This window comes from Python bivittatus, unplaced genomic scaffold (assembly GCF_059951505.1).
Source record: "Python bivittatus isolate LINGU-HERP-01145 unplaced genomic scaffold, Pbiv_v1 ctg000480_np1212, whole genome shotgun sequence".
In the NCBI taxonomy this organism is placed as follows: domain Eukaryota; kingdom Metazoa; phylum Chordata; class Lepidosauria; order Squamata; family Pythonidae; genus Python; species Python bivittatus.
The window spans coordinates 72,505,062-72,517,791 of record NW_028277075.1 but is presented as its reverse complement, the minus strand read 5'-3'; the positions used below and the strand labels follow the sequence as shown (position 1 = coordinate 72,517,791).

The following is a 12,730-nucleotide window of genomic DNA, read 5'->3' as shown; positions in this document are numbered from 1 at the left end:
AGGAGAAACAGCCTGGGTAATCACACCATCTCTCTCTTTTATCCAGAGAGGATCGTAGGTGCCGATATGTTAACCGGCTCCGTATTGAAGTCTGCAGACATCAGCTCCGCTTTACACAGAATTGTCTTCAATCTGCCATCTTCCCCAGGAAGTCTAGGATCATGATAATTTCGATGCCAAATTTCTCCAGATAATATTATGAGCTTGCCCCCATACACCGCATTTCCTTTTTCCACTGTAAAAAATCTTTCTTGTCTCCTTCAATATTTTATTTGGATTTTTTCCTACCTCTTCTTCAGCTTTTAATGCATTTTCGAGATGGAATGACTAAATTGTATGAACGACCAGCCCTATCAGTTTCTGCTAGTTGAGGAGTTATACAGCACGTTCATCAAAAATATATTCATTATTCCCCAGCAGGATTTTCTTTAGCTTTGTGAACAATAGTATCTAGTCAATTGCCTAAATAACAAAATAAAATCCTAGAAACTAAAAGGAAAAAAAATCAATCAAATATATTTTTAATGTTTTATTTCTTTCAGTGGTGTGCAGTTTGAAACAAATTCCTTCAAACTGGTATCCCTCCATATGTGTTGGACTCAAAACCCAAGAATCCTAACCAACATTGCCCTAGATTGGACAAGGCTAATTGAACAAGTAGTCTCCATTACCCCAGAAAGAACTTGGAGTCAGATATTTTTAAGCTTGTAAAGTTTATACTCATGGCTAATATACACACTCACCGCCTAGTCATTTCTATAGTCAATAGTTATAAAGGGTTTTGATCCTGTGATTTGAATAATCAATCATTTTGATCCAGGACTCCCAGGAACCATCTTTTCCTGGACTCCTGCCGAGCTGCCATTGTTTATGGCTGAAGATCCTGGGAAGCGGCTAAGGAGTGAACCAGTTGGAAGGGCAAAGCTTCTTTGATTAAACCAAAAGAATGGCCTATGGCAGAGGTTGGGACTCGTATTGGTGAACTATATTTTATTTGTAAAAAATGTGTTTTTTATTGAGATAATATTCAGAAGAGTAAGTGATCTGACATACACACAGTTTGAAAGACAAGAGTACACAATGTATTCTTTTTTCCATTGAAATCCTCCTTCTTCAGAAGTGGTGGAGGTTGCTATAATATCATCTATTAAATCTGTCTAGAGCTACAACCTTTAAAAATCCATGTATCACCCACTGATTTTACCATATCATTTAGATATGCCACCTGCATGACATTCCCCCAAATGGCCACATTTGCAAGTTACAATAAAACAAAGTTTTTCCCTTTCCAAAGCCATACATTGCCCACTGATTTTGTCAGAGCATCTTTCACCTCCTTGTTCCTCAGGCTGTAGATCAGAGGGTTGAGCATGGGGATGACAACCGTGTAGAACACTGACGCCCACTTGTCTTGGTCCATGGAATAGCTGGAACTTGGTCGGAAGTAGATATAGAGAAGTGTTCCATGGAATATCCCGACAGCCGTCAGGTGAGAAGCACAGGTAGAAAATGCCTTGAGCCTGCCCTCAGAGGAGCACGTTCTCAGGATGGTAGCCAAAATGTAGACATAGGATACAAGAACCATACCAATGCTGCCTGCTTCAAGGAAGCCATCAATGGTAAATAGAACAATCTCATTAACATATGTCTCGGAACAGGAGAGTATGAGAAGTGGAGGTTCATCACAGAAGAAGTGATTGATAATGTTAGACCTGCAGAAAGACAGTCGGAATGTACAGGAAGTATATATAATTGAATCCAGCAGGCCTGTAAAGTATGCAATAGTGATCAGTTGCTGGCAGAGTTTTTTCGACATTACATTTGAATAGAGAAGTGGATTACAGATGGCAACATATCTATCATATGCCATCACAGCCAATAAAAGGCACGCTACATCCCCAAGCATAGCAAATAGAAAGAGCTGGGTAGCACAGGCACTGTAAGAAATCCTTTTAGTTGCACTTAATAAGTCAGACAGCATTTTAGGAGCAATGGTTGAGGAACAGCAGAGATCCACAAAGGAGAGGTTGCCCAGGAAGTAATACATGGGTTTCTGGAGTTGGGGTTGAGTGCAAATCAGCAGAATCATCCCGAGATTCCCGAACATAGTGATGGCATAAACCGAGAGGAAGACCATAAAAAGAACAAGCTGCATTTTGGGATTGTCTGTGAATCCCTGAAGAATGAATTCGGTAATGATGGATTCATTTTGTTTGTCCATGATCTTTATCACTGGATGGTGGTTTCAGGATATTAGCTGATCCTGAAATGTCTTTCTGGTTACTTCTGAGGGAAATGAAATTTATATTACTAAGAGCTTTATCTATGTTCCTATCTTGAAGCAACAACAATCTGGATTTCATTCAAGAGGATTGGGACCGCAATACTAACGTAACTCAGCGTACAGTACATTTGCTAGGTGGAATCCATTTATTATGCAAAATTATAGTTTGTGAGAATATATAATATATAATTCTAATATACTTGCTTCATTTGCTGTTTCAATTTCAGTGAATGACACAGATTATTATATTTCTATGTATGTTTCTGTAAAAGTATATGTTGGACTTTAATGTGTTTATGGCTGCAGGCATTTGTAATCCTCCCTCCTCCACCCATTCTGAAACCTTGCAACATGTGCGAGAAGGGGGGATTTGAAAGCTCTAGATCTCCTGATTCAGGTCCCCTTTATCCCAGGTCTCCTTTCAGGAGATGGCAAGTTGGCAGGTGGTAGAGTACATGAGATTCCCTCCCCATTCATTTTAGAGTTTTCTTTCTTTGGGTTCTTAATTTCAGGTTCAAGCAGCCATTAAAATATTCTTTGTTTCAGAAGCTCTCAGCATACAGGAACCTGGAATTTCATCTCCTTTTATTGTTCTTTCTTGCATGTGTTTGCTTTTACACAATTTTCCCTTCCACATTTCCTACGTGACACCCCTCTGTGTACCTCCAGTGTCCGTTGCCTGTGTTGACAACTGAACTTATTTTGATATGGAGTCAGGTAATATAGGAAGTATAGAGATTCAATCAACCTATTTATTAAAGCATTTTCGACCAATATTTTGAATGTTAAGTGTTAAGAAGTCTGGCAATAATTCCTAGAGACATCTTTACAGGCAGGAGTGGAACTGTTGGAAAGTGATGCCTACAAATTGTCACCACCGGTGCTCCATGATCATTGCCGTATAAAGCCACTGAAAGATGTAGGTGCATCAAGAGGGTTGCATTCTCCTGATGTCTCTGCAAGTAGAAAACATCCACCAGAATGACCAAAGGTTGTTCATGCCAGATCTGAGCCTGATCCCAGGCTGGGAAGGTTCAAGATCATTTCTTTTACCTAAGAAGTCCTGAAGCTGTAGGATCAAGAAAACCCCATCCATCAGTTTGGCTAAAATTCTAATATTTTGGCTGAGATAATTCTTGATCAAGAACCTCACCACACCTCCTCTAAAGGGGCAGGGTGAAAAACAGATATAAGTAATCTGATGGATGTTGTCAAGGAGAAATTCTTGGACAAACTTATAAATCAGGCTGGGGGCAGACAAAATCTTATGGCCTTTTTATGGAGACAAGTAACTACACTAAGTGAAACAGATAGTAAAACCTAGATATAATGTTCTCCCAAAAGACATCCTGTCTGTCCTAAATAGGAGTTTTCTCATCCACAAAGAATCCCCCAGACTTCTCATGATAGAGTTTAGATGGTGTCTGGATTGAGTTAAGCCCTGGAGGCTGATCTTCAAGTGAGAAAAGCCCTGAAATTTCCCATGGACAACTCATCCCATAGACAACAAGGCAGGAAGCCTATCTCTTCCCTGTTGATGAAAATGGTCAAAAGCCATTTCTTCTCATTACTTGATACAGATTCCTAACTTTGCTTCTAGTTGATGTCTTATTCTTATTTACACTTACTTGGGTCTCAAATTTGAAAGATTCCATTTAATTCCATTAAATTAACCTGAAGTCAGGAGAGGGCAAGAGAATACATGTTTATTTTTTCATTTGGGGGAGAGGATGATTCTCATTCTCTATGCTATATGTAGAAACCATGTCCTGTTCTCAGTAAAGCTGAGATCATACACTGAGGAAGAGAGAATTCCTTAAGGTGAGGATGAGCCAGTCTTGTTAAAAGAATCGTTCTGATACTAGTCGTGTGATTTATGTTAATTCCTTTTTTACAAGCTTTCTCTACATTACGGGTTTCTGTTGAAGGGATCCTTATAATGGATGCATTTTCTCTCTTCTTTACACCATCCATCTTCTTCTAGATCCTCTTCTTACAACTCCATGTGGAATTAAGTCTTCAGTAGGATTTAATAGCTTGAAACTGTGAACTGTTATAAATCTACTGAAACTCAAAAAGTGAGCTTGTCTCTGACTTTAATACAGTTTAGTGACTTCTGAGAAGAAACTTCTCAGTCCCCATAAAGGTTTTTTTTGTTAATATAAAAATGCAGTGCATAGTGGCAAAAAGTCTAACCTGAACTTTAGTATAAATCTTTTTCTGAAATAGCCAACATACCTGGAGTTGAGTCAGTCTTTGCTCTTACAAAACCTGTAAATAGGAGCAGAGATCTTAAATGTCTTTTCATATCACTTGGGAGATTGTTCCTCATGGACTTCAATATTCCAGATCCTGCAGATAAGTGGTTGCATTTTCATGCTTTCTCGTGATAATTTTAATTGGAGACTATTGGCAAGTAAATATTATCTTGAATATACAACTCAACAATCTACAAGTCAAACATGTCTGGCTGTGATAAAACCAGGAATGAAATACCCTGCCTAGTCTATATCGAGCCTAGCAGTTGCCAGGACTTTAATGGGAATACAGAAAGACTTTTCAAAAGAGTCCACAAGGACTGACGTTCCATAGATGTGCATTGCACATAGATGTAGTTGATGAAATGTAAGCCCAGTGATCTTTTTGAAAATCTGATTAATGGAAACCACATTCTCAATAGATGATCTCAGTTTAGCTAATGAAATCCTAGATGGTCTATTTTCCCATGGAAATTTACTCAATAATACATCTATCTTAAGAAAATATTTTTAATATTGGGATACTTCTTCATAAATAGATTTATCTTGGTACAATATTCCTTTAATAACCATTTTACCTCTCCAACGTAATGGAAGTTTTGTCCATCTATTAATATCTAGGCAATGTTCTCTAATACCTTTAGCTTATTTAATTCCCTATATTTAGCAATATTTTTGCTAAGGTAAGGTTGGACACTGAATAAGAATTTTCCAAAATCTTCTGGATCTAGCAATGGTTTCTTAAGTAAAGGGCAGATCACTGCTTCTTTCAAAGCAAGTGGAACCATCCCCTCCCTGAGAGAAGCATTCTCTACTGCATGGATTCAGCCACGTCACCACGCAGGAAGCCTTGACAGCCGGGGGTGGGGGGGTGGGGGGGGGTATGCATCTGTAACACAGAACGTGGAACTCCCTGTCCCAAGGACCCTGTTTACTTCCTCAGGCTAACAGGGGCAAATTCCTCTCAGATAACTGAGACGTTGGCTCTATAGGACCTGCAAAGACAGAGTACAACTAGAGTCTTGTGAAAAAGAAAGTACACCCTTTTTGGGTTCTATGGTTTTATGAATCAGCACATAATAAAAATCATGTGGTCCTTAGCAGTTCTCAAAATAGGTAAATATAACCTCAGATGAACAACACATGACCTATTACACCATGTCGTCATTTATTTTACAAAAATAAAGCCAAAATGGAGAATTTCAGTGGTATGCAGTTTAAAACAACTTCCTTCAAACTGGTGCCCCTCCATATGAGTTGGACTCCAAACCCATAAATCCTAACAAACATTGCCCTAGATTGGACAAGGCTAATTGAACAGGTAGTCTCCTTACCCCAGAAAGAAATTGGAGTCAGATATTTTTAAGCTTGTAAAGATTATAGTCATGGCTAATATACACACTCGCCACTTTGTCATTTCTACAGTCAATGGTTATAAAGGGTTTTGATCCTGTGATTTGTACAATCAATCATTTTGATTCAGGACTCACAGGAACCCTCTTTTGCGGGACTTCTGCCCAGCTGCCATTGTTTATGGCTGAAGATCCTGGGAAGCGGCTAAGGGGTGAACCTGCTGGAAGGGCAAAGCTTCTTTGATTAAACCAAAAGAATGGCCTATGGCAGAGGTTGGGATTCGTATTGGTGAACTATATTTTATTTGTATAAAATGTGCTTTTTATTGAGATAATATTCAGAAGAATAAGCGATATCACATACACACATTGAAAAAGAAGAGTATGCAAAGTGTTCTTTTTTCCACTGAAATGGCAGAGGTTGTTATCAAATGGTCTATTAAATCTGTGTAGAGTTACTTCCTTTAAAAATCCATGTATCCCCCACTGATTTTACCATATCATCTAGATAAGCCTTCTGTATGTTGTTCCCCAAACGGCCACATTTACAAGTTATAATAAAACAATGTTTTTCCCTTTCCAAATCCATACATTGCCCACTGATTTTGTGAGAGCATCTTTCACCTCCTTGTTCCTCAGGCTGTAGATCAGAGGGTTGAGCATGGGGATGACCACTGTGTAGAACAATGAGGCCCATTTGTCTTGATCCATGGAAAAGCTGGAACTCGGCCGGAAGTACATATAGAGAATTGTTCCATGGAATATCCCAACAGCTGTCAGGTGAGAAGCACAGGTGGAAAATGCCTTGAGCCTGCCCTCAGCAGAGCGCATTCTCAGGATGGTAGCCAAAATATAGACATAGGAAACAAGAACCATACCAATGCTGCCTGCTTCAAGGAAGCCATCAATGGTAGATACCACAATCTCATTAACGTATGTCTCAGAACAGGAGAGTATGAGAAGTGGAGGTTCATCACAGAAGAAGTGATTGATAATGTTAGAGCTGCAAAAAGACAGTCGGAATGTACAGAAAGTGTGTATTGTTGAATCCAGGAGAGCTGAAAAGTACGCAATAGTGATCAACTGCTGGCAGGTCTTTTTGGACATTACAGTTGAATAGAGAAGTGGATTGCAGATCGCCTCATATCTATCATATGCCATCACAGCCAATAAAAGGCACTCTATGTCTATAAGCAGAGCAAATAGAAAGAGCTGGGTAGCACAGGCAGTGTAAGAAATCTTTTTCGTTGCACTTAATAAGTCAGACAGCATTTTAGGAGCAATGGTTGAGGAACAGCAGAGATCCACAAAGGAGAGTTTGCCCAGGAAGTAATACATGGGTTTGTGGAGTTGGGGTTGAGTGCAAATCAGCAGAATCATCCCGAGATTCCCGAACACAGTGATGGCATAAACGGAGAGGAAGACCATAAAAAGAACAAGCTGCATTTTGGGATTGTCTGTGAATCCCTGAAGAATGAATTCGGTAATGAGAGATTCATTTTGTTTGTCCATGATCTTTATCACTGGATGCTGGTTTCAGGATATTAGCTGATCCTGAAATGTCTTTCTGATCCCTTCTGAGGGAAAAGAAAATTATATTACTTAGAACTTCATCCGTGTTCCTAACTTGATGCAGGAACGATTTGGAAGTTTTTCAAGATGTTTTGGACCACATTACTAACTTAACTCAGAATACAGTAAATTTGCTAGGTAGAATCCATTTATTAAACAAAAATGTAGTCTGTGAGAATATATATAATTGTAATATACTTACTTCATTTGCTGTTTCAATGTAAGTGAAGGACACAGATCAATATATTGCTACGTCTCTTTCTGGAAAGTATAAGCTGGACTTTATTTATGGCTGCTGGTATTTGCAATCCCCCCTCCTCCACCCATTCCAAAACCTTGCAGCACGTCCTGGCAAGGGGGATTTGAAAGCTCCAGATCTCCTGGTTCAGGCCCCTTTTATCCCAGGTCTCCTTCAGGAGATGGCAGGTGGTAGACTACATGATATTCCCACCCCATTCATTTTCCAGTTTTGTTTCTTTGGGATCTTAATTTCAGGTTCAAGCAGCCATTAAAAGATTCTTTGTTTCAGAAGCTCTCAACATACCACCAACTTGAAATTTCATGTCTGTTTATGGTGCTTCCTTGCATGCATTTGCTTTTACCCAATTTTCCCCTCCATATTTCCCAAGTGACACCCCTCTGTGTACCTATGGTGTCCCTTGCCTGAGTTGACATCTGAACTTATTTTGATGTGGAGCCAGGTAATATAGGAAGTACACAGATTTTATTAGCCTATTTATTACAGCATTTCTGACCAATATTTTTAATGATGAAGGTTAAAGAAGTCCAGAAATAATTCCTAGAGACATCTGCATAGGTAGGAGTGGAACTGTTGGAAAGTGATGCCTCCATATTCTCACTGCCAATGTCCATGATCATTGATGTATAAAGCCACTGAAAGATGTAGGTGCATCAAGAGGGTTGCATTCTCCTGATGTCTCTGCTAGTAGAAATCATCCACCAGGATGACCAAAGGTTCTTCATCCCAGATCTGAGCCTGATCTCAGGCTGGGAAGGTTCAAGGTCATTTATTTTAACTGAGAAGTCCTAAAGCTGTATGATCCATAAAACCCTATCTGTCAGTTTGGCTAAAAATCCAATACTTTGGCTGAGATAATTCTTGATAAAGAACCTCACCATACCTCCTGTAAAGGGGCAGGGTGAAAAACAGGTATTAGTGATCTGATGGATGTTGTCAAGCAGAAATCCTTAGTCGCCCTCATAAACCAAGCTGGGGGCAGATAAAATCTTATGGCCTTTTTGTGCAGACAAGTAACTACACTAAGTGAAACAGATACTAAAACCTAGGTATAATGTTCCCCGAAAAGACATCCTGTTTGTTGTAAATATGAGTTTTCTCATCCACAAAGAATCCCGCAGACTTCTCATCATAGTGTTTAGATGGCATCTAGAGAGAGTTAAGCCCTGGAAGCTGGTCTTCGACTGAGGAGCCCTGAAAAACTCCCTTGGACAACTCATCCCATAGACAACAAGACAGGAAGCTTATCTCTTCCCTCTTTGATGACAATGGTCCAAAGAAATTTCCTGCCATTACTCGATACAGATTCCTAACTTTGCTTCTAGTTATTGTCTCATTCTTATTTAGACTACTTGGGTCTCAAATTAAGAAAGATTCAATTTAATTCCATTAAATTAAACTGAAGTCAGGATAGGGCAAGGGAATACATGTTCATTTTTACAGTGGGAGAGAGGTTGATTCTCATTCTCTATGCTAGACATGGAAATCATGTCCTGTTCTCAGTAAAGCTGAGAACAGACATTGAGGAAGAGAGGATTCCTTAAGGTGAGGATGAGCCAGTCTTGTTAAAAGAATTGTTCTGATACTAGTCATGTGATTTGTATTAATTCCAAATTTTCAAGCTTTCTCTACATTATGGGTTTTTGTTGAAGCAATCCTTAAATGGATGCATTTTCTCTCTTCTTTACAGCACCCATCTTCTTCTAGACCTTCTTACAGATCCATGTGGAATTAAGCCCTAATAGCTTGAAACTGTGAACTGTTATAAATGTATTGAAACTCAAAAAGTAACTTGTCTGGACTTTAATATTGTTTAGAGACTTCTGAGAAGAAACTTCTCAGTCCCCATAAAGGTTGCTTTTCTTAATATAAAAATGCAGTGCAGAATGGCAAAAAGTCTAATCTGAACTTTAATATCAATCTTTTTCTGAAATAGCCAACATACCTGGAGTTGAGTCAGTCTTTGCTGTTACAAAACCTGTAAACAGGGGAAGAGATCTTAAATATCTCTTCATATCACTCGAGACATTGTCCCCCATGGACTTCAATACCCCAGATCCTACAGATTAGTGGTTGCATTTTCATGCCTTTTCGTGATAGTTTTAATTGGAGTCTATTGGCAAGTAAATATTATCTTGTATCTACAACTCAAGAATCTACAACTCAGATATGTCTGGCTGCTCATAAACTCAAGAACAAAATACTCTGCCTAGTCTATATCAAGCCGAGCAATTGCCAGGACTGTAATGGAAAGATAGAAAGACTTTTCAACAGAGCCCACAAAGACTGATGTTCTACTAGATGCACATTCCACATAGATGTAGTTGATAAAATGTAAGCCCAATGATCTTTTTGAAAATCTGATTAACGGAAATGACATTTCTGAATAGATGATGTCAATTTCGCTAATGAAATCCTAGGTGGTCTATTTTCCCATGGAAATTTTCTCAATAACGTATCTATCTTAAGAAAATATTTATTTGGCATTAACATTGGGAGACTTCTTAATACATAGATTAATCTCGGGACAGTATGCATTTAATAACAATTTCATGGAATTTTGATCCATCTATTAATACTTAGGCAAGATTCTAATACCTTTAGCATATTTAATTCCCTATACAGTGGTGCCTCGGGTCATGAACGGTTCTGTTCACGACCAATTCGGGTCATGAACAGCTCCAGTCACAAAATTTTGCCTCTGTTCGCGAATGCCAGATTGGGTCACGAACAGGATCCGTGGCCATTTTCCGCCCCTGACATGTGATCCGCGGTCATTTTTTCACCCCTGACACATGATCCGCGGACATTTTTCCACCCCTGACACATGGTCCCCGGCCATTTTCCACCCCTGACACGTGGTCGTAGGGAGGGGGACTCTCCCTACAAGCAGTAGCCGCCTCCCTGTCCTCTACACCAGAATGGATTAATGGTAATTACATTGAACCTTACGGGAAAATTTGCTTCGGGTCGCGACCAATTCGGGTCGCGACCAGAGTCGCAGAACGAATTAAGTTCATGAACTGAGGTTCCACTGTATTTAGAATTTTCCAAGTCTGCTGGATCTAGCAATGGTCTCTTAAGTAAAGGGCAGATCATTGCTTTTTTCAAAGCAAGTGGAACCATCCCCTCCCTGAGAGCAGCATTCTCTAATGCATGGATTTAGCCACATGTCACCACCCAGGAAGCCTTGACAGCTGGGGGAACATACATATGTAACACGGGACATGGAACTCACAGTCCCAAAGACCCTGTCCACTTCCTCAGGGCTAACAGGAATAAATTCTTCTCCTATAACTGAGAAGTTGGCTCCATAGGACCAGCAAAGTCAGAGTACAACTACAGTCGTTTGAAACAGAAAGTACACCCTCTTTGAGTTCTATGGTTTTATGTATCAGGACATAACAAAAATCATCTGGTCCTTAGCAGTTCTCAAAATAGGTAAATACAACCTCAGATGAACAATAACACGTGACCTATTATTCCATGTCATCATTTGTTTTACAAAAATAAAGCCAAAATGGAGAAGCTATGTGTGAAAAAACTAAGTACACCCTTACTGCTCCCATAGGTATGAAGAGGCTAAGTAGCAGCCAGGTGCTGCTAATCAAATGCCCTTGATCAATTGATCATTAGCAAGTGTGACTACCTCTATAAAAGCTGAAGTTTTAGGACTTTGCTGGTCTTGAGCATTGAGGTGTTTGTTAACACAGTGCCAAAGAATAAAGACATCAGCAATGATCTTAGAGAAGCAATTGTTGCTGCCCATCAGCCTGGGAAGGGTTATAAGGCCATTTCCAAACAATTTAAAGTCCATCATTCCACAGTGAGGAAGATTATTCTCAAGTGGAAAACATTCAAGACAGTTACCAATCTTCCCAGGAGTGGACATCCAAGCACATTCACCCCAAGGTCAGACTGTGCAATGCTCAGGGAAATTGCAAAAAAATCCCAGAGTTACATCTCAGACTCTACAGGCCTCAGTTAGCATGTTAAATGTTAAAGTTCATGACGGTACAATTAGAAAAAGACTGAACAAGTATGGTTTGTTTGGAAGGGTTGCCAGGAGAAAGCCTCTTCTCTTTAAAAAGAACATGGCAGCACGGCTTAGGTTTGCAAAGTTGCATCTGAACAAAGCACAAGACTTCTAGAGTGCTGTCCTTTGGACAGACGAGACCAAAGTGGAGATGTTTGGCCATAATGCACAGCGCCACGTTTGGCAAAACCAAACACAGCATATTAGCACAAACATCTCATACCAACCATCAAGCACGGTGGTGGAGGGGTGATGATTTGGGCTTGTTTTGCAACCACAGGACGTGGGCACCTTGGAGTCATTGAGTCGACTCCTCTATGTACCAAAGAATTGTAGAGTCAAATGTGAGGCCATTTGTCTGACAGCTAAAGGTTGGCCAACACGCAACAGGACAATGATCCCAAGCACACCAGCAAATCTACAACAGAATGGCTGAAAAAGGAAAGAATCGAGGTGTTGCAATGGCCCAGTCAAAGTCCAGACCTCAACCTGATTGAAATGCTGTGGTGGGACCTCAAGAGAGCTGTGCATAAACAAATGCCCGCAAACTCAATGAACTGAAGCAATGTTGTAAAGAAGAGTGGGCCAAAATTCCTCCAAAACGATGTGAGAGATAATGTCATATAGAAAACGATTATTTTAAGTTATTGTTGCTAAAGGTGGTTCTACAAGCTATTGAATCATAAGGTGTACTTAGTTTTTCACATACGGTTTCTCCATTTTGGCTTTCTTTTGGTAAAATATATGATGACATGGTATAATATGTCATGTGTTGTTGTTCATCTGAGGTTGTATTTACCAATTTTGAGAAGTGCTAAGGACGAGGAGGGCGGAGCTGGCGTCGCGGCGGTACGGTGGGCGATCCTGGGCTCCCAGGATCGCAGCCTATATCTCCCCCCCCAGACGGTCCCGATGGACCTAAGCCGTCCCGTAGAGATGGCGATCGCAAAGGGCGCGTCCCGCGGATCT

At 40.0% G+C, this 12,730-nt stretch overlaps 2 protein-coding genes across 2 annotated transcripts; both read right to left on the bottom strand.

Moving 5' to 3' along the window:
* Positions 1 to 990: 990 nt before the first annotated feature.
* LOC148215032 (olfactory receptor 5AR1-like) lies at positions 991 to 2,221 on the bottom strand. The gene is made up of 2 exons (XM_088145120.1): positions 1,301 to 2,221; positions 991 to 1,044 (listed from the first exon to the last, which is right to left on the bottom strand). The coding sequence occupies exons 1-2, from the start codon at positions 2,219 to 2,221 to the stop codon at positions 991 to 993; spliced, it is 975 nt and encodes a 324-aa protein (XP_088001246.1).
* A 4,225-nt stretch (positions 2,222 to 6,446) lies between these two features.
* Positions 6,447 to 7,412, bottom strand: LOC103065269 (olfactory receptor 5AR1-like). The gene has a single exon (XM_088145119.1). The coding sequence runs from the start codon at positions 7,404 to 7,406 to the stop codon at positions 6,447 to 6,449; it is 960 nt and encodes a 319-aa protein (XP_088001245.1). The 5' UTR covers positions 7,407 to 7,412.
* Positions 7,413 to 12,730: the final 5,318 nt, after the last annotated feature.